Source organism: Phocoena sinus, chromosome 19 (genome assembly GCF_008692025.1).
Source record: "Phocoena sinus isolate mPhoSin1 chromosome 19, mPhoSin1.pri, whole genome shotgun sequence".
Taxonomy (NCBI): domain Eukaryota; kingdom Metazoa; phylum Chordata; class Mammalia; order Artiodactyla; family Phocoenidae; genus Phocoena; species Phocoena sinus.
Window position 1 is genome coordinate 147,053 of NC_045781.1, and position 27,682 is coordinate 174,734.

The 27,682-nt window shown below is 57.2% G+C and overlaps 3 protein-coding genes across 5 annotated transcripts; 2 read left to right on the plus strand and 1 right to left on the minus strand.

Moving 5' to 3' along the window:
- The first annotated feature begins 3,044 nt into the window (after positions 1–3,044).
- UBE2M (ubiquitin conjugating enzyme E2 M) lies at positions 3,045–6,303 on the plus strand. Its single transcript, XM_032614966.1, has 6 exons — positions 3,045–3,669; positions 4,860–4,954; positions 5,077–5,115; positions 5,228–5,331; positions 5,641–5,704; positions 5,790–6,303. The coding sequence occupies exons 1-6, from the start codon at positions 3,561–3,563 to the stop codon at positions 5,928–5,930; spliced, it is 552 nt and encodes a 183-aa protein (XP_032470857.1). The 5' UTR covers positions 3,045–3,560; the 3' UTR covers positions 5,931–6,303.
- A 132-nt stretch (positions 6,304–6,435) lies between these two features.
- CHMP2A (charged multivesicular body protein 2A) lies at positions 6,436–9,821 on the plus strand. Of its 3 annotated transcripts, none has more exons than XM_032614963.1 (6): positions 6,875–7,106; positions 7,867–8,058; positions 8,942–9,121; positions 9,197–9,327; positions 9,419–9,480; positions 9,599–9,821. In XM_032614963.1, exons 1-6 carry the CDS (start codon positions 6,882–6,884, stop codon positions 9,724–9,726), a joined length of 918 nt encoding a protein of 305 aa, XP_032470854.1. In that variant the 5' UTR covers positions 6,875–6,881; the 3' UTR covers positions 9,727–9,821. The 3 variants fall into 3 exon arrangements, 2 of the variants coding, with proteins under 2 accessions (XP_032470854.1, XP_032470855.1); XM_032614964.1 differs by having other exon boundaries at positions 6,928–7,106; positions 7,845–8,058; XR_004347143.1 differs by having other exon boundaries at positions 6,436–9,327; positions 9,419–9,821.
- Positions 9,822–10,486: 665 nt separating this feature from the next.
- On the minus strand, positions 10,487–16,887 carry TRIM28 (tripartite motif containing 28). The gene is made up of 17 exons (XM_032614903.1): positions 16,245–16,887; positions 15,799–15,911; positions 15,440–15,572; positions 13,643–13,778; positions 13,449–13,565; positions 13,235–13,349; positions 12,930–13,076; positions 12,712–12,826; positions 12,524–12,630; positions 12,397–12,433; positions 12,267–12,312; positions 11,934–12,186; positions 11,527–11,846; positions 11,325–11,448; positions 11,156–11,242; positions 10,940–11,077; positions 10,487–10,845 (listed from the first exon to the last, which is right to left on the minus strand). The coding sequence occupies exons 1-17, from the start codon at positions 16,594–16,596 to the stop codon at positions 10,669–10,671; spliced, it is 2,517 nt and encodes an 838-aa protein (XP_032470794.1). The 5' UTR covers positions 16,597–16,887; the 3' UTR covers positions 10,487–10,668.
- Between the last annotated feature and the right edge of the window lie 10,795 nt (positions 16,888–27,682).

Sequence of the window (27,682 nt, forward strand, 5' to 3'; positions counted from 1 at the left end):
CAGCCCCCCATGCAGGGGCACTCCTGTGTGGCACAGTCAGGGGTGGGACGTCCCCGGACCCTCTGACAGCACTCACGGTTCTCTCTGATCACAAAGGGGATTCTAGGAAACCTGGTCTAGAATTTGTAGAATCAGAGGGGAGAGGAAGGCAGGGAGGGGCTGGGAGAATCAGATCAGAGAAGGCACATGAATGAACACTGAGGTAGTCAGTGGGCTCAGGTTGGAGGAATGTTGCCGGAACTTTATAAACCCTGTAACATGGCTTATTATTTTTTTTTTTTTTACAATTTGTATGACTTTTATAATCTGAAACAAAGAAAACAAGAAAGCTCTCATCTTTGATCATCTTCGTGTTAATTATGAAGGGAAATCTGTACAGACACAACTACATAAAAACATGAAATTCCACACAGGAAAAATTACAGCAAACATGAAAAGCATGGAGACATCCGGCCAGGGCCCCACAGCCGAAGCCTTGAGAAGTCCATGGACCCACCTGCCAAAACAGCCCTCTGAGAAGAAGTCAACATGAACAGCTATGTGAGCGCCACCCATGAAAGGTCATTTCTGCAGCTGGCCAGGCACACCTCTGCAATCCAGTCATGTGGCTGCAGGTCGAGAACCCAAGTGTTACCATACTATCGTCAAGGGCTGAGGGCTTGGACAGAGTGACCACTTCGCCCCACTTGGCCAGAGCCGTATGAGGAACCCAGGAGAGGAATACCTAAGTACTGGTCATCTAAGAAAGCTACAACAGTGCCCAGCCAGCCTGTCCCTGGACTGTCTGCGCCTGAGCCCATATTATTCACTCCCAAGCCCGGCCTCCCCATGCCACGTCCATCCAATTATTCTCACCGGAAGCCCAGCCTCCCGAATCTATCCACTTCTCTCCACCCCCCAGCACTGTTCTGATCCCAGCCGTCCATCTCCTGGAGGCCCACGGCACTCAGCCTCTCTTCCCTGCCTACTCCTGCTCCCTCGTTCCCCAAACAGACCCTTTCTTCCCAGTGTCAGCTCCCAGAGGCTACGCTAACAACCGTACGTGCACTTCCACCCTCACAACTCACCCGCCACGTTCTGCCCAGTCCCTCCAAGGCACTGGCCCCAGCTTCCCTCAGGACCTCTGCATGCGCTAAGCCCTAGGTTGCATCCTAAGAGGCTGCAGGCCCAAGGGCCACAGGCACCTTTGCCACCAAAACCACCTGTGCCTCTCTGCCACTTGAGTGGCCACGAAGGTGACAAAGAATATACAGCTTAGCTGCACCACTTCCAACCCAGCCCCCTGGGTTGAGGGGATGAGGCCATCCCCTCCTCCCTGGTCCAGAAACCATGGCCCCCTTTGCCTAGCATTCTGTTGCATGGTCAAGTCTTCCCCCACTGGACGGTGGGGAAGCCACAAGATCAGAGATCACGTGAGTCGAGCTTTGGCTAGTCCTCTCCAGGGAACCAATTCCCCATCCCCAGATGGGACCTTAGCGGAAGGGCCTAAGCAACTGGCCTGGGGATGGGCACATGAACCAGACTGGCCAACAGAAACCACCCCTGAGACTTTGGCTGGAAGCCACAGTATGGTCATCAACCCTCACGTCCTGTACAAAAATAAATAATCAAGAGCAGAGCGGATGAGAAGAACGGAGAGGGAGAGGGAAATTGAGTCTGGAAGAGCCCTCTGGGTCCCAGGACCAGCCATGTCTGAAGCCTGAGAACCCTGGGATGGCTGCAATCTTGTCAGCCCCAAACCTGAGCCGTTTGCAGCTTCTGATCTCCCATCCTCACTCCGGCGCCTCTCCAGCACTCAGCTCTCAGGGGAGTCAACGAAGCTGGGAGTGTGAGGCTAGGACAACTACAGGGCTGAAGAGGGGCGTGTGGGATGGTGGAAAGAGAATGGAAAGGGGCAAAAGGGGGAGCGGCTGCACAGACACCACTGGGATCAGTCCACGGAGCCCAAAGACGCCGAGGATACCTGGGCAGGGCCTCTGAGGAGGCTGGGGCCGGGATGGACGCCAAATCAAGACCCGAAGGGGTAGAGCCGACTCCCTGGGGTGAGGATGGGGCCGGGGTCGTTCGCCAAGAGGAGGCCATGGACTGAGCCTGCCCACCCCCAGCGCGGGCTCAACTGGGCCGCCGCGACTACTTCTCCCTTGGTGGTCCGTATGATGGCGGCACGTCGCCTCAGCGACTGGACGGGACGTGCGACAGGAGCCTCATTCGGACGCGGGCAGGCTGAGAGACAGAGCCCCCGCCGCCCCACGGGCCCGGCCCCCCCGCCCCAACCAGCTCTCGCGGCACCGCTCACCGCCTGACGGTTCCCTTGGTGACAGCCTGAAATCGCGGAACCGCTCCGCGCCGCTTCCTCCCGCCCCGCCGAGGCACGCTGAGCCGTGATTGGAGGGGAGATTGGCCCTGCCCACATCTCACGCGCAGCCGGCGGAAGGTCGTAGGGCACCTCCGCTGGAACTGTAGACCCGCGCAGAGAGCGGCCCTCCCCACTTTCCGCTTCCGAAGTGTGTCAGCCTGTGTAAACCTCCACAGTGCTTACTACTCTCTGACACAATACACGTTTTACTTGTTAGTTTACCTCAACCAAACTCTCTGCGAGAGGGTTCTTTGGGTTTGCGATGGGACACCGAAAGTGCTGGACCACGCACCCTCTAGGCAACGCCCCTGCCTTGCTCAGGCTCTGACCTGACCCAGCCTCAGTCTGTGACCCCCGGGGCCAAGTACTTCGTTTGGCCCGCCTACGCCGCCGTCTGCACAAGTGCAAGTGGGAATGGTTGTACCGCAAGCGAAGCTGCCCGCATCTGCCCCACTTAAAGATGGCGACAACACCGCTCCACTCCCTGGACTCGCAGGCGTCCCCGGAAGTGACCGGCCGGCCCGGTCTGCGCGAACGGAAATACTCGAGCCTAGCCGAAGGAGCCCGATCCCCAAGTCCCATCGCGGAGCAACGCGGGGCGGTGGCGTCGGCGGCTGCGCAGGCGCACAGCGCAGGCCGGGCGGAAAGAGCCGAAGCGGGCAGGCGGCGGAAATATCCGAAGCGGTGGGGCGCCCGAGGCCGTTGCGGACCTCCGCGCCGAAGCCGTTGCTGCCGCGGAAGCCGACCCTCCTCCAGTACACGGCCGTCACCACCGCAGCCCCCGCCTCCCTGTTCCGACCCGAGCCGCAACCCCCTCGGGAAGGGAGCGAGTGAACGGGCCAGTGGTGCGGCCTGAGGACCCCACGTCCGCAGCCGCAGCTGGGCCTGAGGACACCGGGGCGGGCGAGGGGGAGGAGGGAGCGGCGGGTGGAGGCGGGGCCGAGCGGACACGAGAACAGCCGAGTGGGCCCGAGTGCTGCCGAGCGAGCCCGAGGCGCCGGGCCAGGCCGGAGCCGACTACGGGAGCCGACGCGGGCCGCGCGGTGGGCGCGGAGCGGCGCGGCAGGCCGGGCGGGCGGCGGCAGCAGCCGAAGAGGCCGCGGCGGCGGGTCCGAGTGGCGGAGGCGGCAAGGGCGGCGGCGGCGGGGGGCCGGGTGGCCGGGGTCCCGGGCCCCGCAGGGGCGGCAGCGGCGGCGGCGGCAGGATGATCAAGCTGTTCTCGCTGAAGCAGCAGAAGAAGGAGGAGGAGTCGGCGGGCGGCACCAAGGGCAGCAGCAAGAAGGCGTCGGCGGCGCAGCTGCGGATCCAGAAGGGTAAGGAGTCGGGATGGGGGTGGAGGTCGGAGGTCAGGGCCTGGCTTGGGGTAATGCGGTCGCCAGGGGTCAGAGGTGTCAGAAATGGGGGGGCCGCGGATGTGGGGATCGGAGATCAGGGCCTGGGGATTGAGGGATCAGGGGTGGAGTAATAGTCACTGAAGTGGTCAGAGATGCGGGGCCGAGGATGGGGCACTGAAGGTATTTGGAAAGCCAGATGTCTGATATTAGGGACTGAGAATCTGAGGGTGGCAGTGTAGTGGGGGGACCGGGAACTCGAGAGTCTGCGGGGTCAGACGGGAACCTGGGTGAAAGGCAGAGGAGATATGGATAGTGGGGGCCGAGGATTGAGGATCCGAGTGGGAGATTTAGTGTCTTATGCTGGGGTCAGTGGGAATCAGAGTCAGGCGTGGTGAAGTACGTTCTGGGGCCTGGGTTTCGTGAGTCTGGGGGGGGGGGGGGCGTCACATGGCAATTTGGGGTTTAGGGTGACAGGAGGAGGAGGGAGGGACAGTGGGTGCCAGAGATTAGAGATAGGAGTAGAGTTGGGTTTAGACCATGGTGCTGGAGATGCTGGAAATCTTATAGTCAGAACAGTGTAAGGTAGGAGGGCTGGGAACTAACAGATCTGGAGGTCAGATGGGAACCTGGGTTTGGGATGATAGGCAGAAAGAGGAGTATATGGATCGTGGGGACCAGGGATTGGTGGGGGGATGATTTAGGGTGTGGAGGGGGAATAAGGTCTTTTGAGTTTGGGCCGATAATTGGGGACTCCTCTAGAAGGTGGGGGTTATGGCCAGGCATCCTGGGTGTGGGGTAGTCAGAGGCTCTTGGAGGGCACAGGGGAGTGGGGGCATTTAGGAGCTGGGTTGCGGGGGGACCCAGCTATTGGGTGCTGGGACTTAGGGCTGTGGATTCAGAAGAGTTGGAACTTACCCTGGGCCAGGAGCTCAAGCACAGTCACAATTGAACATGTGTGTTTGTGGTGTTCTGTAGATCCAGAAGAGCCTGCCTGGAGACTGGGGAGCAGAAAGAGCAGGGAGAGGGTTGGGGATGTGTCCCACTGCCCAGGACACAGCTGGGGTCCTGGAGGAGGCTATAGAGGCTCTGCTGGCACCTGCACCTGCTCTGAACACCCTCCTCTCTCTCTTCCTTTCTCTCTGTTTCCCTTTTCTGCTGTGAAAACCTAGACATAAACGAGCTGAATCTGCCCAAGACGTGCGACATCAGCTTCTCAGATCCAGACGACCTCCTCAACTTCAAGCTGGTTATCTGTCCTGATGAGGTGAGGGCACACTCAGCTGGACTCCCAGGCACGGCGGGTGGCCCCACCTCAAGTAGGGATACCTGGTTCACCTGCCAGGCCTTGCTGGATGGGATCCCAACTCCTCTTTCCTTCCTTCACAGGGCTTCTACAAGAGCGGGAAGTTTGTGTTCAGTTTTAAGGTGAGTCTCGGTGGGCCGGGGTGGCTCCCTGGGCTGAGGAAGCAACAGCTGAGGCCCCGGCCAGGCACTGCTGGGGCATCTATCCACCTCCCCTCTCTTTTCCTGGAGCCAGGTGGGCCAGGGTTACCCGCATGACCCCCCCAAGGTGAAGTGTGAGACGATGGTTTATCACCCCAACATTGACCTCGAGGGCAACGTCTGCCTCAACATTCTCAGGTGAGGGCACTAGCCCTCCACAGCTCTCCCCAGCCCTGCCTGCCAGGCACCCTTCATGGCCTTGCACTACACCAGTCTCTGTCCATTCCTTACCCCTTGTGGTGTGTGTTCCTCTGTCTCTTCACCTCCACGTTTTCTTCCTCGTGGCTTGACCTTGGCTTTCTCCATGGTCTGTCCTTCTCTGCACCCTCCTGCTAGCTTCTCCCATCCGCACTGTCCCGTGCCCTGGGCCTGATCTGTCCGGTCCCAGCAGGGCCTCTGGCGGCTTCCCACTCACCAGCCCCTGATCGTGATGTTCTCTGCCCACAGAGAGGACTGGAAGCCAGTCCTTACGATAAACTCCATAATTTATGGCCTGCAGTATCTCTTCTTGGTGAGTAGGGGCGGGGGCGCTGGGGCTGGGGGAGGTTGGACTTCTGCCCCTTGGGCTTGTTGACCCCCACCCATACCGGCCACAGGAGCCCAACCCTGAAGACCCACTGAACAAGGAAGCCGCCGAGGTCCTGCAGAACAACCGGAGGCTGTTTGAGCAGAACGTGCAGCGCTCCATGCGGGGTGGCTATATTGGCTCCACCTACTTCGAGCGCTGCCTGAAATAGGGTTGGCGCATACCCACCCCTGCCAGGGCCACCAGCCCCGGCGTCCCCTGCAAATATTTATTGGGGGCCACAGGTGGGGGGGGGCATGGGGCAGCCGGTGGGGGAATCCCATGCCCTGACCTGCCACCCCTCCCTGCCACCCGCTCCTAGTTTTTTTTTTTTTTTAAACCACCATGTGATTGAGGTCGGCGCGGCCTCCCCCGACCCGCTCAGCGATGGGAAATGAATTGGCTTGTCTAGCCCCACGCTGGGTGCTGTCCAGCCCCCCTAATCTGGGCTCTGGGGTGGGAGGCCAAGGGTGGCTGGGCACCCGGCACCCCACCCCTGCACCACTGGAGGTCCCGCCAGGCTATTAAAGGGGAATGTTACTGCATGGCCTCTGCCTCTTCCTTTTGTGGGGTGGGAGGGGCAGGTGATGTCCACCAGGGCTCCTGCAGCAAGCGTGGTGGGAGTTGTGTGATCACAGGTGGCATTAGGGGCCCCCCCCCCCCCGCCCCCGCGTCAGCAGGCTGCCCAGTGCCTGGGGCAGCCCTGGGAGTCGTGAGGGGACCAAGCCCCAGGCCTCGGGCAGGGTGGGATGAATCCCACTCCGGAACAAAGGAGGGGCAGGATCCAGTAACCACAGGCTTCCTGGCCAGTAAGCCAACATACAAGAAAGTCCGCACCATCTCCTGTTCTGCCCCCTTCTGCCATTGGAGGGCTTGACGAGGAGAATGCTGCCTGGTGCCACCGGGTGCCTGAGGTCCAGAAACATCAGCGAGAGTTCTCGGTCCCTGAGATGAGCTGGGCCCTACAGTGGGTAACGTGGTGGGGTGCAGGGCCTCTGGGTGGCTGACCGGAAGGGCGCCAACCCCGCAAGGACCAGGACTCCGGCCGTGGCTCGGCTCCCTTAGGCTGGACTTGAACCTGTGGAACACCGAGTCTGCGGCAGGGACACGGAAGCTGGTGCGCATGCGCCTGGGGCCGGCCTGGTCCCCGGCGCGTGCGCACGCGCGCTGTTGTCCCCGCCCAGCATTCCGGGCGCCGGCGGGGCGTGTGACGTCAGGTGGTTTAATCCGGAAACGGCGGCGACCGCCGACGCGACAGAACCGAGGGTCCGTCGTTGGTGGGCGCTCCGGGCCTCCCAGCGAGAAAAGCGTGACCCGGAAACGGAAGCGAGTCCCTGTCGCAACTCCGGTGAGTGGCCCCTACTGGGGCGCGGGCTCTGGGTGGACGCGTGGGTGGCGGCGTACGAGGGCCTCGCCCCTCTCTGGGACCCGGCCTTATCATCAGAGGACCCCATGCTGTCTTGCCTTCAGTGGTCAACACCCCGAATGGCCCCCCAGGCTTTCCTGCGTGAACAAGGCACCCCAACACTTAGCATCCCTCCCTCTGTACAGGAGTCCGCAACGCCCGCCAACCTTATTCTCCGCGCCCAGATTCCCTCGGCATTTAGGACCCCCGCCCCAAACCGAATTCCATGCATACGTTGTCAGCTTCAGGGCCGCCCCCATCCACCCTGTTTCTAGCACTCGCAGCCTCCACCTCCTCCTGTCAGGGACCCTCTCAAGTGCCCTGTCCTTGGCGCTCAGGGTTCCAAGTGCCCCCTACCCCCGTCAGCCCACACACGGCCATCTCCAGTCTCAGTCCACCGAACACGCTAGGGCCTCATCGCAGGGTCTGCAGGACGAGGTGGAAGCCTTGAACCTCTGTGGGGGCACTGTGATGGAGGAGGGGTTGGGGTGGGCACGTTGTCCCCACTCACGTCCCTGGGGCTACCCAAGTTCCAGACTCCACTCTTTTGGCCTTCCATTCACGCCTTTTCCCCCTGCTCAGCCCTTTCCATTTTGGGAGCCCCCATCTGTCCCTGCCCATACACAGTGTGACCCCAGCTCTGCCTCATGCCCTCGTTTTGGGCCTCACACCACTCTGCAGTAAGGCTTCACACTTGCCCCAGTCCTACCGGTGGGCTCCTGCGGCCATGGACCTGCTGTTTGGGCGCCGGAAGACGCCGGAGGAGCTGCTGCGGCAGAACCAGCGCGCCCTGAACCGCGCCATGCGAGAGCTGGACCGTGAGCGACAGAAGCTAGAGACCCAGGAGAAGAAAATCATTGCAGACATCAAGAAAATGGCCAAGCAGGGCCAGATGGTAAGCTCGACTGGGCACAGCCTGGGACACAGGCCAGTGCTGTTGCTTGTTCAGACACTGGGGCTGCAGCAAACTGGACATGCTGAGCACCAACAGGGAGGTGCTTCTAGGGAAATGAAGGGTTGAGTGGGGCTTTCCCTAGTTTCAGGGTCCAAAAGGCTGCCTCTGTGGAGGTGGTGTCAGAGCCAAACGTTGAGTAAGGAAGAGAGTGAGCCCGTGAAGATCCAAGTGGCAAGTGTGTCAGATAGAACAGCAGATGCTCCATGAGAGTGATGGGTGAGCCCAGAGGAGTGGATGTGGGCCAGACCACTCGGAATCGTGGGCCACAGCGGGAGCCCACGTGGCATGGAATGCACTGGCCCTGGGGGCCAGTGAGCAGAGAGATGGGCACAGCCTGAACTGCTGGGGAGCAGCACCTTTGATGGGCGACAGAGTTTTGGCCTGAACAGCTGGGTTGAGGTGCCATTTCCTGGGATGGGCAAAGCAAGGAAGAGCTCTGGGGAGGAAGTGAAAAGGTGAGGTTTGGAAGTGTTTGTGTGTGAATCAGGATCCTGTACTTCAGGTGAGGGCCTGTGTGAGGTGGAGGGAGACACACATTCTTTGGCCAGGAGAGAAATTCAGGAATGGGTGTTGACTCCATAGACATGGAGAGAAAAGGACCCCTCAAGGGTGGCCCCACCTTTCTTCCCCTCATTTCTGGAGCAGAGATGAGAAGCCCGCGGAGGAGTCTGTGCAGTGGTGACCCAAGAGGCATGAGGGCGAAAGGGAACAGTGGCCAGTGGGAGCAGGCACATAGGAGCCCCTGAAAGCCTCAGTGGGCATGGTGGAGTGGCAGTGAGCATACTTCCAAGGCTGGCTCCCTGCCACCTCTGTCCCCTCGCAGGACGCTGTGCGTATCATGGCAAGAGACCTGGTGCGCACAAGGCGGTACGTGCGAAAGTTTGTGTTGATGCGGGCCAACATCCAGGCTGTGTCCCTCAAGATCCAGACACTCAAGTCTAACAACTCAATGGCACAAGCCATGAAGGGCGTCACCAAGGCCATGGGCACCATGAACAGACAGGTGCGCCTCTCCCGATCCCCCCCTCCCTACCCCTGCTAACCTCAGGGGCCAGACTCACCCTCCTCCCACTTCCAGCTGAAGTTGCCCCAGATCCAGAAGATCATGATGGAGTTCGAGCGGCAGGCAGAGATTATGGACATGAAGGAGGAGATGATGAACGATGCCATTGACGATGCCATGGGTGACGAGGACGATGAAGAGGAGAGGTTTGGAGACAGGAGGCAGAAGGGTGGGGACGGAGGGGATGCCTGGCCCTCCGGGTGCCTGGCCCTCATAGTTCTTTTTTTTTTTACCTAGTGACGCTGTCGTAGCCCAGGTCCTGGACGAGCTGGGGTTGAGCCTGACGGATGAGCTGTCAAGTGAGTGTCCAGACCCTGGGCCCTGTCCTGCGCGCAGCTCAGCCATCGCGCAGACCCTCCCTCTCCCAGCATTACTCCTTCCCGCAGGGGCTCTCTTCCTAACCCCCCTTCTCTGCAGACCTCCCCTCCACTGGAGGCTCCCTCAGTGTGGCTGCCAGTGGGAAGAAAGCAGAGGCTGCAGCCTCCGCCCTAGTCGATGCAGACGCAGACCTGGAGGAGCGGCTCAAGAACCTTCGAAGGGACTGACTGCACACACAGCACACCCCCGTGCCACCCTAGGGAGCCAGCGGAGGGCCCAGCATTTTCATTGTACCTTCTGCAATAAAAGAAGTTGGCCACTAGTCTTGGGCCTGTGTGAGTGGCCTGATGTGAGCCAGGCTGGGTTAGGGAGTCTGGTGACAGGGCTGACAGGAGTTGCTCAGGCAGGGCTTGGTAATGTGGGCCACATTAGCTGGGGTATAAGACAGAGGGCTGGAAGTTTTCTCATTTTGGCAGGAGTGGACAGACCAAGCCCACCCGTCTTCAGGGCTTGGGATGTGAAAACGCGCAGCAGACACTGGCCCAGCACCCCCAAGAAGGCAGGCTCCCCAGACATCCTGATAGCATCCCAGGAGTCCAGGCCTGTCCCCCAGGGATGCACTGCCCAGCTCCGCTTAGCCCAGCCCACCCAGCTCACTTTGAAGAGCTGGTTGCGAGAAACGGTTCCAAACCAGTCCAGGAAGCTCTCGGGGAGAAAGAGCTGCCGTGCAGCACCTACCTGGGGATTCACCCTGCCTGCCCACAGGTTAGCCTGGGTCTGCCTACCTACCGGGTGACCCTCCTACCCACCAGACACTCCCCAGATCGCAAAGGGCCCAGGAGGGGTGCTGCTCCCCACTCCCTGGACACCCAGGTGGCTGGAGATGAGTGCCCCACCCCCATCTGGCCCAACAGGGTTTGGTGAGGGATCGGTAACAGCCAGAGACCACGCCCCCAGGACCGCTGCCCCCACCAACCAAGGCCTGAGTAACGGGTGAAGTTTTTATTAAATCCACAGAAGTAAAAACCATATCGTGAGGGGCTGGGGTATGGGCCACCAAGGAGTGGGAACCAGGCCACCGGAGGGAGGAGAAGAGGAGAGAGAAGAGGGGGTGACAGGACAGAACAGAGAACAGAGCCAGGTTGGAGTGGCTCGGGGGCAGCCCAGCCTCAGGGGCCATCACCAGGGCCACTGGACAGGTCCTGGGCGCTCAGGCCAGCACCAGGCAGGCTCAGCGGCGGGGGCTCCACCAGAACGGCGGAGAACTTGGTGTCACCAAAGGCTTCGTTCATGCGAGTCTCAAAGAAGCGCTGCAGGCCAATGATGGACTGCACATCGGCCTTGTCCTGCCGGGCAAATTACAGTGGATGGGTCCTAGGTCGCCCACCTCTCTGCCCCCAGCCTCCCCTCCCCAACCCATCCCCACCCCAACAGGCTCACCTCTGTCAGCTTGTTGAACTGCTTGAACATGCGGCCCACATCCTGGGCAAACTCCTGGGGGGAGCTGTAGGGGGGTGACAACTTCTCCTGGAGACGGGCTCGAATCAGCGTCAAGTCCAGGGTGCCGCCGGGCTGATCCTTCAAGCAGAGGCCACAGGCTGAAGGTGAGGCCAAACAGCCCCTGTACCTCCCACCCTCCCAAGTCCCAGAACTCACCAGGGAGAAGGTGGAGTCAGTAGCCAGCTGGTGCAGGGGCCGGCAGGGCTCATGGCAGAAAAGGGCCAGCAGGACGCGCTCACACTTCTGCAGGCATTACATGAACATCAGAGTCATAGGGGACTTGGGGTGCTGCTGGCCAAACCAAGGGAGTGGGCCCCACCCTCACCTGCTGGTTGGCTGGCGAGAGCTTGGCCACCACACCAGTGCTGTCACCCCCATCCAGGTTTAGGCTGCCATCCTCCTCCTTCAGGTCGGGTAGCACGTGGCAGAGAGAGCAGCTCCACTCCTCCCTAGAGGAAACAGACCGTGAGGGGCTGCACGGCACCTGGCCCAGCCCTCCACCCTACAGACCCCGCACAGCCTCGCACCCTGGCACATCCTGCAGGGCAGGCAGGTGGCAGTCCAGGTGGAAGCAGAACTCGCACTGGTTGCACATGACCAGGTCACCTGGCTTCTGGCAGACACGGCAGATGGTGGCACTGTCATCCAGGGCACCTGGGCCACCAGCTGGGGCTGAGGTGCCCTCTGGAGCCACCACCTCCAGGCCTGAGCTGGTGCTGCCACTGGGTGAAGCCAGGCGGGGGCCCTCGGCGCCGGGGCCCTCCGCCAGGGCCATCAACACAGGTTTGGTCTCGGGGCCCTCAGTGGCAGCAGGCGGGGCCCCAATGGCAGCCTCTGTTTCTTCCTCCTGTGAGGAGGTGAGGGGTGTTCAGTGGGGTGCCGGCCTGGGCAGTAGATCCTCATCTCCCAGCCACAGTCACTTGGGCAGGCTCACCTTGACGATGGCCATGCCAGGCAGGGGCGGAGCACCAGGGGCCCCTGGGGGCGCAGTCCCAGGCTGTCCAGCTGCAACAGCTGCAGCACCTCGCTCAATGACAATGAGGTTGTAATCCTCAGTGGTGCTGCCTGGGAAGACCTTGAAGACTGGTGGCTGGCTGTCAGCCGTGAGATCCAAGTCCAGGCGTTCGAGGCTCACCCGTGGCACCTTACGCATGAGGCCACTCACCTCACCATCACTTGAGCGGGACCTGTGGGCGTGGCTTGGTGTGAGCGCCCCACCCCTATGGCCACCCTGTCCCTATAACCACCAAAGGGCAGCCACACTCACCGCTTCACCCCTGACACGTGGGGCTCTGCACTCGAGTAAGGGTCATCTGCTCGGAACACAGAAAACAGGTTGGGGTGGACATAGGGCACTGCAGCTCTCCCACCTACTGGGGGGGGGCAGAATCACTCACCTGACCCGAAGCCATAGCCTTCCTGCACCTCCATAGGCTGTGGGCAGAGCAAGTGGACCTCAGTGGACAGGTATCCCACAGGACCCCGTGCCTCTTTCCTCCCACTATGGTCCCCTCCCTGGCTCACCTGGCTGCTGCCAGAGCCCTGCTTGCTCAAAGGCCCTGGAGCCCGAGGAGGGGCCATGGGTACAGGGCCTGTGGAGTTGGTGCCAGGACGTTCTGCCACGATCTTGCCTGCAGTAAAGAAGTAAAACAGTGTAAGAAAGTGCAGTGCCTGGGATGGCAGGGTGCAGCAAGAGAAAGACAAAAACCCACCAAAGGCCTCTGCACTCTTGGTCCAGGCATTGAGGTCCCACTGGAACTTCATCTCACCGTGTGGCTCCACGGGGTCCACGATCATCTTGAGGGCCCGGTGCAGCTGGAAGTAGATCTGGGGGTGGGCGGTACATGAGCACACGGGCAGCGAACAGGGCTCCAGCGTCTCGCGAGGTGCCTACCTGGAACCCACCACCTGGGTGCCCACCAGCACACACCAGCTTCTTGGAGAGTAGCAGAGCAGTGTTGTTGTCACTTTCCAGAGCCCACGAGGCAAAGCGCAGGATGTGTTCCTGGTGCTTCTGGATCTTGGTCATGGTCCAGTGCTGGCGCTCCAGGCGCTCCTGCTGCCCCTCAGTCACCTTCTGCAGGTGGAGAGCAGATGGGGTCAGGGAGGACAGAGCACCAGAACCTCTCCCCACCCGAGGAGGGCATCAGCAGCCAGCAGAGGGCGCCAAACCCCAGGACGATTCCACCTGAGGCAGAGTGAGCTGCCAACAGAGAAGGACCACGCAGCAGGTACCTGGGCGTCGTTAACCAGCACACGACCCCGCTTGTTCAGTTCCTTCATGATCTGCAGGATGGCCATCTTAACGTCCACCTGCACGCGCTTCTGTACGTCAGACACTTGGCGGATCCTGGGTAGCAGAGTGGGTGAGGTCAGGGCCACTCAGGCAGGTGCTCACCCAGAGCCACCCCACCCCCCGCCCCAGCACAGCACAGGCACCCACACTTACGAGCTGCGAACCTCCTTGGTGTTCTTCTGCAATGTCGCATGCTTGTCCCCGAGGCGCTTCACCAGTGAGGCCAGGAGCTTGCGCTGGTTCCTCACAGCATCCTCCAGGAACTGGTACCTGAGGGCAGATAGAGGTGGGCCCGGGCGCCCAGCACAGGAACAGGCAGCACCCACCCACCAAGCCTCAGGACTCACTGGTGGTCCTTGTGGGCGTTGAGCTGGCAGTCCCGGCAGGTGAGGGTGTCGCAACTCTCGCAAAACAACACAAGGGGCTCGTGCTTGTGCACGTTGCAATACACCGTGCGCTCACCGTCCCTCGACTTGGCTGGTCCTGGGGAATGGGATCTATGAAGTGGGAGCTCATCCTCACCACCTCCAGCTCGAGGAGCGGACAGAGATCAGGGCCTTCCTTCCTGCCTGTCCTGCAACCCTGGGCTATCTGCCGGAAGGACCCAGAGGGCCTACAGCAGTGGACAGGGAGGAGCAGAGATCCTTGCTCTCAGCCTGACCAAGAGGGTCACACCCCTCTCCTCTCAGCTTCTGGAGGTGACAGCTTAACGTAGACTGACGGCCTCTGCCAGGAGAGACCTCCCCGCTGTTCCCTCTGCTGAAACCTCCTCCAGATGGACACTCAAGAAAGCTCCTCCACCTCTGAAGCCCTGCCCCCATCCGCCACTGGGCTCCCTTTCTCCTCCACTCACAGAGGATTCTGTCCAGCAGGGGAGGGGGATTCTGGCTACTGTGGCATCCCAGCACACACAACATTTGCTTTCTGGCTCAGACAAAAAGCAAATCAGGGCTTAAAGAGACCGTCAGATACATTTTCCTCATAAGCCATGCCTGGTGACCTCCCCTCTCTTCTCTGCTAAAAGGAGACCACACCATCTTAACAACCCACCGGGGAACCTGCAAAGCCTTCTCAGGCTGGAGAGATATCAGACCAGGACCCTCAGAGAGACGTCAGGCCCCCTGTGCTGGGACAAAGGTCCTACTGCTCAGAGCAACACTCCCCCAAAGACTAATACACCACGTTGACCCCCTCAGCCCTCCCCAGAGGCTGTTGCCACTAGAAAACCGAGAACATCCATCCTTCTTTCCTCCCCAATCCCTATCATGTGTCGTTACTACACCAGTCCGGCGTGAGACATAGGAACATTTCGATACAAATAAACCGAGCCTCAGCTCCTCTAAATATTGCCCGCTCTTGCACCCCGACCCTTGCCTGGAACCCAGGACCCCCTGGAGACCCCTGCCCTTCTCTCCTGGCTCCTCATGCCCCACAGGAACCATCTCTACCCAAGTTTTCCCATCAAAACTGTCCTCTGGGCTGGCGGAGCCACAGTGTGACTACCAGAACGCCACTCATGGGGAGTCCTGGGCCAAAAACCAAGCGCAAGGCCCTCTCCATAGCACTTCCAGCACATTCACAGAAAAATCTGGAAATACCAAGCTAGGCTGTGAAATACCTGTGACCCAACGATAAGAACACCTCCAGCACTCACTGGTCAGTGATAGTCTGATGACCCTACCAGCTTGTTAAGACACAAGGCCCAAAGACCTCACTTTCCCCTACAGAGGCTTAAAACAGGTGCCAGGGAACCTCTGGTCCAGGAGGTCCCTCACATCATTCCCCAACACCCTGCATCTCCCTATCCATACGTGCGGATCTCTCTACCACTGGAGGCCTATCCCCTGCCTAGGGGGGTTCCCTGATGAGCTTCCTCAAGCCCTCTATACACCCCCTGCAGCACCATGAGATCCCCTGTGAACTCCCCCCACTCCCTGCCTGTGGCTTTTCCCCTGCCACTGGACCTGCAGAGACAGCCCACCAGAGCCCCAGCCTCCCCCTTTTTGAGTTCTGCCCTCAGGCCCTTCAGTTGGTACCCCGTAGAGAAATTCCCTGAGATCCTTCCACCATCTGCAACTACCATCATAAACAACTGAAGGCATATAGAGGAGAACAGCAAGGGCAGCCCCCTGCACGCTGCATACCAGTGGAACGCACAGTGTGGTCCTTGGTGTACTTCACCCGCTGGTGTGCCTCCACACACGTCTCACACAGCGGCTCAGAGCACTCCACACAGTAACTGGTGGCCGGGGCATTATCCTCACAGCTAGTGCAGCACTGCTGAGCAAAGGCAGAGTCAGAAGAGACAGAACCACCAAACCAATCTGCATTTAGAACCAAGAAATACGACATGAAGAAAGGTGGGGCCCTTACTTAGCCTAGACAACCTGCCCTGAGCTTTCTACTACGGGGACAGTAAAGCCTGGAGCTGGTACCACGCTCTGGTCTAGTGACCCCTACTCATGGCCAGAGACCTCCTGGGGGTTGCTTGGGCGAGACATACCTGATTCGCATCCTGGGAATCGGTGGCAGCCTTGCTGCCACTGTCGCGCATGAAGTAATTCTCCACAATATCTTTGGAGAAACACTGCTGCTTACATACTGGACAGTCCACCACTACGCAGAACACGAAGAAACAAAACCATCGCACGGTGAGCGCATCCCCTCACTGGGCCCCAAACTCCATCCCCTGCCGAACTGAGGCGACCCTCCCCTCCCGGAGGAAGAACCAAACCCTTCTTTACCGAACTTTAAACAGTCGCCCCATCTCAGTAACCGGGCCGCAGCCCACTGCCCACACACGTTCCGGCCACTCTTCGGGTCCCCATCCTCTCGCCCAGGCGACCCCCGCCATCGTCACGCTGGGAACCGACCCCCAGTCCCCGAGCCTCAAAGGGATCAAAGGCTGCGGGGTGGGGGAGGGGCCGCCCCCGGCCCCACCGCACTCACCAGCGCCGTCGCCCGCCGCACCTCCGTCCCCTGAGCTGTTGGCGGCGGCAGGCGCCGCGGGCCCGAGGCAGGCGCTGCAGGCCGAGTGCAGGCAGGGTAACAGGCGCGGTTCCCTCTCGGGCCGCAGGCGCTCCCGGCACACGCCGCAGTGCTCCAGCAGTTCCAGCGCCTCGCCGCCGCCCCCCGCGGGCGACGATGCCGATGCGGACGCCGCCGCCGAGGCCGAAGCCGAGGCCGTGGCCGAGGAGGCGGCGACGCGCTTCTCGGCGCCCGCCGAGCCCTCTCCCGGGCCCGGGCTGCCGGAGGCAGCCGCTGCCGCCGCCGAGGCCGCCGCCGCCGCCGAGGCCGCCATTCACACGCCGCCGGGGGCGCCCAGGGGGGGAGGAGGGGCGCGGGGCCCGCCGCGCAGGCGCAGACGCGCTCGCCGCCAACGGCTGGGCCGCTGCCGCCGCGAGGCCTAGCTCCGCCACGCGCCGCGTAGGTCGCCGCCCGCTGCGCGCGGGGCGCTGCCGAGGCCCGGCCGGCCGCTGCCCGCTCTCCTGCCTCCGCCGCCGCCCGCGCTTCCTTCTCAGCGGCGACCGAAACCAGCGCCACGCGGCACGCGCACAACCGCTCGACCGCCCGCCCGCTCGCAGAAAGAGCCGCGGTTGGGGGGCGGGACAGAAATAACTGGCGCCGACGCCGTCGCGCACGCGCACTGGGCGCCTCTCGCCCGGGGGCGGGGCCGGGGCGGGCCGGGGCGGGGGAGGCCATGAGTACGCACGCGCCTGAGCGCGCTCCTCCCACCGCCGCCTCCACCACCCGCAGCGCCGCTCGTGCGGCAGGGGCGGGGCATCTGCATCGTCGCCGCCGCAGCCTGGTCCACCGGCCGGGCTCGCGTCCGTTATTGTAGTCCCTGCTCCAGGCCGTTTACTCCGCACGCGCGCCGGCAGTCCGTTCTTCCACCTCGATCCCCGCCCCTTTGCCCGCCTGGGGAGGTCTCCAGTTGCTGCGTCGACTAGCGTTCCCTAGAGGGGGCGGGGCCGAGAGCTAGGGAAGATGCTGGGCCCAGGGAGAGGGGCGAAGGGTCCCCATCCCGTGGAGGAAGTACTCTTCTAAACCGGGACTCAGACTTTGGGGTTTTAACCTTTTTATCGTTTAACATGAGAAACACTGAAACCTGACTAAATCAAATAGATCCCACGGGGCTCAGAACACCGAGACTGAAATCCCGCCTGGCCCTGCAAGCGCCCCTTGCCATATTTTAGCCCGCCACTGCGCTGGCCTTGATGCTCCTCAAGCGGGCGGACTGAACCGCAACAGTGGGGAAATTCTGAGAGGGAAGCAGGGTCTGCGTGGGGCGATCCACCTGTGGGCGGAGGCAGGATCTGTAGGGAGGGGAAGCCTGCCTCGGTGGGGAGCAGGATCTGCGTGCGGGGAGGGTGTTCCCGTCTGAGGAAGGACGTAGAGTGTCTGGTGAGAATTCTGTCAGATTCTCACAGGGGAAGCTAGGCCTGGAGGAGGAATCCTATTCGAGAGAAACGGGGGTGGGGCAGGGTCCGTGGGGAGAGAGGAGTCCTGTCTGAGCTGAGAAGGAGGGAAGCAGGGCCTAAGGCTGGAGCTGGCGGAGGAGGGGTCCTGACGGAGAGGAAAGCAAGATCAGTGGGAAGGGATCCCGTCGGAGGTGGGAGTGGGGCCTGTGGGAGGGGATCCTCTCTGAAGTCACTAGGCACGGAGAATACTTGAGGCAAGGGTGCCTTGGAGCCTCTGCCTGGGGTGGGCCTTCGTCCCTGTGCAGGGCTCCTCAGTCCTGCGGTTGCCAGTCCAGGGGGAGGCTTGGGCGGCAGCTTTGAGACGATGCAGAGAATCTGGAGGGCCGGCACGTCCAGCCCCCAGGCCCTACTCCGCCTCCCGCGGGCTCGACCGCGCAAAAGGTTAGTGGAGCGGGGCGCAGCCGCCCCCACCCCAGCTCCCCTAGGCGCCCACACGCGGTGTAGGTGGCGGTGGTGGAAGCGCGTCCGGCGCTGCTCTTGTTCCCGCAGGGCCTGGGGGGAACTCGGGCCCATTGTCTCCGCGCCTGCCTTTGTTCCAGCTCGAGTGAGGCCCCCAAATCCGGGCCCCGCCCCGCCCCGCCCCTTCAGCCGCCGGAGCGCCCACCGCCCGGTCCGCGCGAGGCCCCTCCCTCCCCACTGACTGGCCCGCCCCGGCTCAGCCCCTCCCCCCGAGGCCTGGGCTGCAGACCCTCGCCTCCTTCCTCCGACAATTGGGAAGCAAAGTTGGTGGCTGGCAGCGCCCAAGTTGAGGTGCGGAATCCTTTAGTGATATTTGTTGAGTACTTGCCATGCCCCCTCCCGCTCTCTGCGCTGGGCCCCAAAATCACCGGGTTGTGTGGGATAGAGATGATCCATACCTACCCTGGCCGCCCAACCCCGCCCGGGCAGATGCGGGGCTGTCGAGGGCCAGACAGTCACAATAAGTAGGTGATGGTAAAGAGTGTAGGAGTGGACTTGCCTCGGGGCTGCCCCCAAACACCTGGGGGAAGAACCGTTCAGGGGAGAAACAAGTGCAAAGGCCCGGAGGCAGACAGGCACACCCGGAGGAGTGACAGGAAGAGTGGTGGGAGTCCGGTTGCCCCTGGTATGGTCCCTTCACTAGACCTTGGCAACCGTTTCAGAACAGTATCCGTGCGGGCAGGTTCACCTGGAAATCAGGCTCAGGCAAACTCAGGGAAGCGCACGGGAGCATCCTGGGACTGGCCGAGCCAGAGTGGGCATACAGGAGGGCAAGGCCAGGCCAGAACCCTTCCTCAGAGGCCCTCTCCAAGGAGCCAGCCTGTCCAGAGGTGAGTGGCAGGACACGGGCACATCTTGACTCTGCCTCCCAGTGGGCCAGTGTCATCGTATACTCTCATCCCCCGTGTGCCTTGTCCACCCTTCACAGGCATCTCACCCTTTCCAGTCCTGGACCACTGGAAACTGCCTATATCCTGGCTTTGCAGACAGGGCTCAAGGGGTGAAGCAATGTGTAGGAGGTGCCAGCCAGACCACGACCCACTGCAGGCACCTGCCTGCAGACAGCCATCCTTACTGCCTCTTCACTTCCCAAACTCTGCGCTTGCTCCCGATTCTCCCTCTGACCTTCAGGTGTCACCCCCCAAAGCCACTTCCTGGGAAGCCTTGTAGCTGCATCACTCTGATCTCTTTCTCCATCTTCACAGGTTTCATTTGGGAACTAGGTGATTGTGATAGTTGCACAACATCATGAATGTACTTAACGCCACTGAACTGTATACTTACAAAGCGTTGAAATGGCAATTTTTTTTTTAAATTTTTCTTTGGCTGCGTTGGGTCTTTGTTGCTGCGCGCGGACTTTCTCTAGTTGCGGCGAGCGGGTTTCTCATTGCGGTGGCTTCTCTTATTGCGGAGCACGAGCTCTAGGCGCGCGGGCTTCGGTAGTTGTGGCACGCGGGCTTCAGTAGTTGTGGCTTGCTGGTTCTAGAGCGCAGGGTCAGGAGTTGTGGTGCACGGGCTTAGTTGCTCCGAGGCATGTGGGATCTTCCTGGACCAGGGCTCGAACCCGTGTCCCCTGCATTGGCAGGAGGATTCTTAACCACTGCGCCACCAGGGAAGTCCCTGAAATGGCAATTTTATATGTATTTTAGCACACACATAAAAATCAGATTTTGGTGAGTCTGTGCCTTCTGACCTCTGACCTCACCGCTTGGCTCCAGCCTTACAGGCTGACCTGTTGTTCCCACCTCACAGCCTTTGCGCTTGCCGTTCCTTCTAGCCAGAATGTTCTTCCCACCTCCCCTTCTGGCTGGCTCCTTCTCTTCCTTCACATTTCAACTAGTGAGAATCACAAGGAAGTGAGCTCCAAACTGTTTACGTCACTGCTGCGTCTGCCATGTCTTGCTTGGGGCCTGCTCCACAGTGGGCACTCAGTCAGTGAGTAAAAGGACAAACAAATGCATGAAGGTAACGACTGTCTCTACCCGGCCAGTTTTGTAGGCTACAAGATAAGGCTTGAGTTCTATTACTTTTCAAGCTTTCTTTTTAAATTGTGTTAAAACTCACGTAATATCAAATCCATCAATTTAGCTATTTTGAAGTGTAAGTTCAGTGTTATTTCATACATGTTGTGCAGCCACCAGTTCATCTGATTCCAGAACGTTTTCATCACCCCAAGAGGAAACCCAGTATCCATCAGCACTTACCCCCCATTCCCGCTTCCACCGGCCCCCAGCAGTGACTACGCTGCGTTCTGTTTCTATGGACTTTTAAACCTTTTGATGGAGGCTTATGTTGTATAGAGAAAAGCCTACGCAGTGTACGTACAGCGAGCACCCTTGGTAACCGGCTCTGATAGCAAGACACAGAATGTCTCTGGCTCTCAGAAGCCTTCTACACCCCTGGCATCTGCCGCCATCCTGACTTCTCCCACCCCGGACAGGCTTTCCTGGTATACATACGGAACCACACACAGTTTGCATGTCCACACCGTGTGTTCACACGCCTTCTTCCCCGCGTTCACATTCACTTCACATTCACGTGGCTGTGTGTGGCCTTGATTCCCTCTGTGCCCACAAATATCCTACAGTTTGTTTACATGTTCTCCTCTTGGCGGCGCTTCGGTCTCTGTCCTGCTTGCGCTGCAAGCACAGTAGGGCTGCAGCAGCACCATAAGTAGCTTTTCTTTTTTTTCGTCGCCAGGCGGCTTGCAGGGTCAACCAGAGACTGAACCTGGGCCACAGCAGTGAAAGTGCCGAGTCCTAACCACTGGACCACCAGGGAACTCCCAGTTCATGGCTTTTGGCTGGGCTTTTATTTCACTGTAAGGCGCTAACAGAAGGGTTTAGAATATGGCAGGATCGGACGCCCATTTTAAGTGTTCTAGGTAGGGAATGGATGGTAGGAGCTGGAAAGCAGAAGGTAAGCGTCCATGCCGGCCAGGCAGAGAAGGCACTAGATCCCCTAAAACCACGCTTTAAAGTAACTATGGTTCAGGAGTTCCCTGGTGGTCCAGTGGTTAGGACTCTGCACTTCCACTGCAGGGGGCACGGGTTTGATCCCTGGTTGATCCCGCAAGACGCCTGGCGTGGTCAAAAATAAATAAATAAAATTAATTAATTAATTAATTTAATTAAACAACTATGGTTCCTCCATTAGTTTCCTGTGGCTACTGTAACACATTACCACAAACTTGGTACCTTAAAACAAAACTTTAGGGACTTTGCTGGTGGCGCAGTGGTTGAGAATCCGTGTGCCAACACAGGGGACACGGGTTCGAACCCAGGTCCGGGAAGATCCCACATGCCATGGAGCAACTAAGCGCTTGAGCCACAACCACTGAGCCCGCGGGTCGCAACTACTAAAGCCCGCGGACCTAGAGCCTGTGCTCCTCAACAAAGAGAAGCCACCACAATGAGATGCCCTCACACCACGACAAAGAGCAGCCCCTGCTTGCTGCAACTAGAGAAAGCCCGTGCGTAGCAACAAAGACCCAATGTAGCCAAAAATAAATAAATAAATAAATTTATATTTTAAAAAATTTAATTCACAGTTCTGGAGGCCAAAATTATGAAATCTAAATGTTAGGGCCACACTTCCTCTGAAGCCTCTAGGGGTGAATCCTTCCTCACCTCTTCCAGTTTCTGGTGGCTCCAGGGGTACCTAGGCTTGTGGCTGCATCACATCAGTCTTCAAGGTCCACATCTTCAAATCACTCTCTGTTCCAACTTCATACTGACTTTTCCTCTGTTTGTCCTTCTATGGACAGAAGTGTGTCCACCCCAAAATATAATGTGATAGTATTTGGTCATGGGGCCTTTGGGATGTAATTAGGGTTAGATGATGTCATGAGAGAGGAGCTCTGATAATGGGATTAGTGTCCTATTAAGAAGAGGCACCAGGGAGTTCCCTGGTGTCCTAGTGGTTAGGATTCCGGGGCTTCCACTGCCGTGGCCAGGGTTCAACTCCTGGTCGGAGGGACTGAGATCCTGCAAGCCGCATGGTGCAGCCAAAAATAAATAAATTTTTTTAAAAAGAGGGGGAGACACCAGAGAGTTTGCTGTGGTCACAAAGAAGAGGTCACGTGAGCGTACAGCAATACAGCAGGCTTCTCCAAGACAAGAGAATGAAACATACCTTGCCGGCACTTTGATCTTGGACTTCCCAGCCTCCAGAATTGTGAGAAGTAAATTTCTGTCCTTTGAGTCACCTAGTCTATAGTATTTTGTTATGGCAGCCAAGCCCAACTAAGACAGTTGACAAATTTCCCTCTGCCGCTCTTGTAAGGATGCATGTGAATTTGCGTTTAGAGCCCACCCAAATAACACAGAATGATTTCCCCGTTTCCAGATCCTTAATCACAATTGCCAAGATTCCCTTTCCTGATAAGGTAACACTTCTGGGTTCTGAGGATTAGGATGTGTATATCTTTGGAGCCACCTTTCTGCCTATTGCAGCCCACATTTCAAGGATGGGAAAACTGGTCCCCAGAGAGTAGAAGGTGTCATCCAGGGCCGCACAGCCTGCATGAGTTCAACCCAGTTCTGGGGAATCTCTGGCCCCCAGGGAGGGCAGGGAGGGAAAGGACAGGACACAACCAGAGCCCAGAGTTTCAGCCCTTTCCCTGCAGTTAGGAACCAGGGCTCCTGGGAGAAAGCATTCCAGGGAAAGCCCCAGGAGCACGAAAGAAACCCGTTAAAAGGACACAGAAGCCATACATGATGATACGACTCAAGCATCAGAAAAACAATGACTGTCATTGACTGACACACAATGAATCCACCCTATCCATGAGTTAAGGGTTCTCAAAAGGAAGAGTTGAAAAATAAGCCCATCTGTCACCACATGGTGCTGCTTTTTTTTCCTCTTTTTTAGTGTATTTATTTATTTTTGGCTGTGTTGGGTCTTTGCTGCTGCACACGGGCTTTCTCTAGTTGCCGCGGGCGGGGGCTGCTCTTTGTTGCGGTGTGCAGGCTTCTCGTTGCGGTGGCTTCTCTTGTTGCAGAGCGCGGGCTCTAGGCGTGCGGACTTCAGTAGTGGTGGCACGCGGGCTTAGTAGTTGTGGCGCACGGGCTTAGTTGCTCCACAGCATGTGGGATCCTCCCGGACCAGGGCTTGAACCCATGTCCCCTGCCTTGGCAGGCAGATTCTTAACCACTGTACCACCAGGGAAGTCCCCATGGTGCTGCTTTTAAGGCAGCTCCTCACTCTGAGAATTCAGCACCGATTCTGCCTCCCCAATGGAACCTGTATTTCAGGGAACACATGGCCCCAGTCCTTGATGAGATAATTAAATGCTAGAGTTTGGAAAACATCACTTCCCAAGCGGTAATGAGATTCCTGAGCAGGCTAGGATTATCTGGTGTACATGCTATGAGGGGAATGGAGGGAGGGGTGTCAATGTGGACATCTGGGGGTGGGGACACACGAGTGGGCAGAGTCAGGCTGTCACTGCCCTCTTGTTAGGGTCAGCAGCACCGAGGTCCTGCATGGGATGCAATGGTGCCCATCTAACACCTCCTGTGAGGGGTTCTAGCCAACAATATATTTGGCCCAAAGCCCAGCGAGTCTTTAGATCTAATTTTCCATCCGTGGGCGCTAAAGGGGATGTTGGGGGGAGGTAGAGAGGCCATCTGGATGGGGCGTGTCCTGCTAGAAGCCAGGGTCCACTGTGCCCGCCCAGTCCTCACTGAGGGGCTGTGTCTCTAGCCAGACGTTGGAGCAGTTGCTGCTGGGGCTGGAGCAGAAATGGACACAGACCACACAAAGGAAGTTTTAAGGTAGAGGGAAATGCTCTAAAACTGACTAGTGGCGATGGCTGCACGATATGAATATTAATCTACTACAAGTCTTTGAAGGGTACCTGCTGTGGGTGTGCGTTATGGCATACAAATTCCACTTCAATACAACTGTTGAAAAAGGAGGGCAGGTCCAAAGAAGATATACAAATGGCCCGGACAATAAGCACATGAAAAGACATTCCGCATCATTAGTCATTAGGGAAATGCGAACCAAACCACAGTGAAGTACTGATTCACACCCACGTAGGATGGTTTCAAAAAAAAATGAAAAAAACAAGTGCTGGCAGGGATGTGGAGAAATTGGAACCCTCCTACATTGCTGGTGGGAACGTAAAATAGTGCAGCCATCCTGGAAAAAAGTTTGGCAGTTCCTCAAATGGCTAAACATAGATTTAACTTTTTGAGCTAGCAATTAATTCCTAGGTATGTATCCAAAGGAATTGAAAAACGTGTTCAAACAAATCCTGGTACAGGACTGTTCACAGCAGCACTATTCACAATAGCCAAAGGTGGAAACAACCCACATGTCCACCAATTGATGAATGGAAAACTAAATGTGGTATTCCCGTACAATGGAGTCTCAGCCGTAAAAAAGAACAAAGTACTGGTATGTGCTACAACATACATGAACCTTGAAAACGTTATGCTAAGTGAAAAACTCAGACACAAAGGACCACATATTGTATGGTTCTATTTTTATGAAATATCCAGAATATGCAAATTCATAGAGATTATTCATTGCCAGGGGCTGGAGGGAGGGGAAAATGAGGAGCTACTGGAGTGAGAAAAATGTTTTGGAACTAAATGGAGGTGGTGGTGACACCACTTGCAACTATACTAAAATCCACAGAGGACTTCCCTGGCAGTCCAGCGGTTAGGACTCCATGCTTCCAATGCAGGGGGCACAGGATTAATCCCTGGTTGGGGAAGTTTGCAGGCCACGTGGCACAGCCAAAAAAAAAAAAAAACAAACAAACAAACAAAAAATAAAATCCATTGACGTGTTCACTTTAAAATGGTTAATTTTTGTGTTATGTGAATCACCTTAATTTTAAAAGGAGAGGTGAGGCTTCCAGATCAATAGGGGGCAAAAGACTTGAGCCATCCTGAATGGGTCCTGGGCAGGGACAAACCAGCCATCAGGGCCTGTTTGTGGACAGCTGGTGACGTGGGGATGTGGATTAGAAATGCTAAGGAGTCAAGGAAGCTTCCAAAGACAGGCAACTAGGCAACCTCCTTGTTTTTAAAAGATGAATCCGGAGGTTAAAAGAATTAACCAAAGAAGACATAAGGATGGCCAACAGCCACGTGAAAAGATGCTCAACATCGCTAATGATTAGCGAACTGCAAACGAAAACTACGGTGAGGTACCACCTCACACTCGTCAGAGTGGCCATCATTAAAAAGGCTACAAATAATAAATGCTGGACAGGGTGTGGAGAAAAGTGAATGCTCCTACACTGTTGGTGAGGATGTAAATTGATACAGTCACTATGGAAAACAGTATGGGGGTTCCTTAAAAAACTAAAAATAGAGTTGCCATATGATCCAGCAATCTCACTCCTGGGCATATATCTGGATAAAACTATAATTCAGGGCTTCCCTGGTGGCGCAGTGGATAAGAATCCGCCTGCCAATGCCGGGGACACGGGTTCGATCCCTGGTCCGGGAAGATCCCACATGCCACGGAGCAACTAAGCCCATGCGTCACAACTACCGAGCCCGCGTGCCTAGAGCCCATGCTCCGCAACAAGAGAAGCCGCTGCAATGAGAAGCCTGCGCACTGTGATGAAGAGTAGCCCCAGCCACAACTAGAGAAAGCCCGTGCACAGCAACGAAGACCCAACGCAGCCAAAAAAAAAAAACCAAAAAAACCCTATGATTCAAAAAGATACAGGCAGGGACTTCCCTGGCAGTCCAGTGGTTAAGACTCTGCTTTCCAATGCAGGGGACACAGGTTCAATCCCTGATCGGGGAACTAAGATCCCACATGCCTCACAGCACGGCCAAAAAAAGAAAAAAAAAAAAAAGATACATGCATCCCAGTGTTCACAGCAGCACTATTTACAATAGCCAAGACATGGAAACAACCTAAATGTCCATCAACAGATGAATGGATAAAGAAGATGTGGTACAGGGACTTCCCTGGCGGTCCGGTGGGCAAGACTCTGCTCTCCCAATGCAGCGGTCCCAGGTTCGATCCCTGGTCAGGGAACTAGATCCCACATGCATGCCACAACTAAGAAGTCCACATGATGCAACTAAGACCCAGCACAGTCAAAATAAATAAATAAATAAAATTTAAAAAAAATAAAGTAAAAATAAAATTAAAAAGATGTGGTACATATATACAATGGAATAATACTCAGTCCTAAAAAATAATGAAATAATGTCATTTGCAGCAACATGTATGGACCTAGAGATGATCATGCTAATTGAACTAAGCCAGACAGAGAAAGACAAGTACCGTATGATTTCACTTATATGTGGAATCTAAAATATGACACAAATGAACCTATCTACGGAACAGAAACAGACTCACAGACGTAGAGAACAGACTTGCGGTTGCCAAGGGGAGGGGGGCGGGGGGGGAATGGATTGGGAGTTTGGCACTCTAGTATATATTGGATGGATAAGAAACAAGGTCCTACTGTAGAGCACAGGGAACTATATTCAATGTCCTGTGATAAACGGTAATGGAAAAGAATATGAAAAACAATTGTATATATATATATATATATGTATAACTGAATCACTGTGCTGAACAGCAGAAATTAACACAACATTGCAAATCAACTATACTTCAAGAAAAATAAAATAAAAATAAAATAAAATAAAAAGAGTTAGGACTTCCCAGGTCGTCCAGTGGGTAGGACTCCACGCTCCCACCGCAGGGGGCTGGGGCTTGATCCCTGGTCGAGGCACTAGATCCTGCACGCATGCCACAACTAAGAAGTCCGCATGCTGCAACTAAGACCTGGTGCAGCCAAAATATATAAATTAAAAGAAAAAAGAAAAAACAGAAGAGTTAATCAGTGTCTTAAACACAAAGAGGGCAGAGTGGAGGGAACCAGGTCTGGGTGGGCCTCAGCCACCATGGACCCAGCAGGAACACAGCCTGGAAAAGCAGGCCTGGGAGGTTTCTGCATTAGTCACCCACCTCGGCAGGGAAGTGCTTTTCAGAACTGAAGCCAAGGGTACAGCTCCTGAATGGAAAACAAGGAACAATCCGACCAGACGAAATTCACGTCTGGGTGGCTGGCACACCAGCCTGAGGCAAAGTGATGGAGACCCCATATTGTGCCGTTTCATTGCTATGAAATGTCCAGCACGGGCAAAGCTATGGAGACATTAGATTTGCAGCTGCCTGAGACAGGGTGGGAACAGAGACTCGCAGTAGATGGGCAGAAGATTTCATTGGGAATGACAGAAATGTTCTAAAACAGGAGGATGCTAAGTGTTACAGAAAATGGTTAATTTACTAAAATGACTGGATCATATGTGCACTTGAGATGGGAGAATCCTATCAGAGAGTTTGGTGTTCAGAAGTAGGAAAGGTGGACTTCCCTGGTGGCGCAGTGGGTAAGAATCCGCCTGCCAATGCAGGGGACACGGGTTTGAGCCCTGCTCCGGGAAGATCCCACACGCC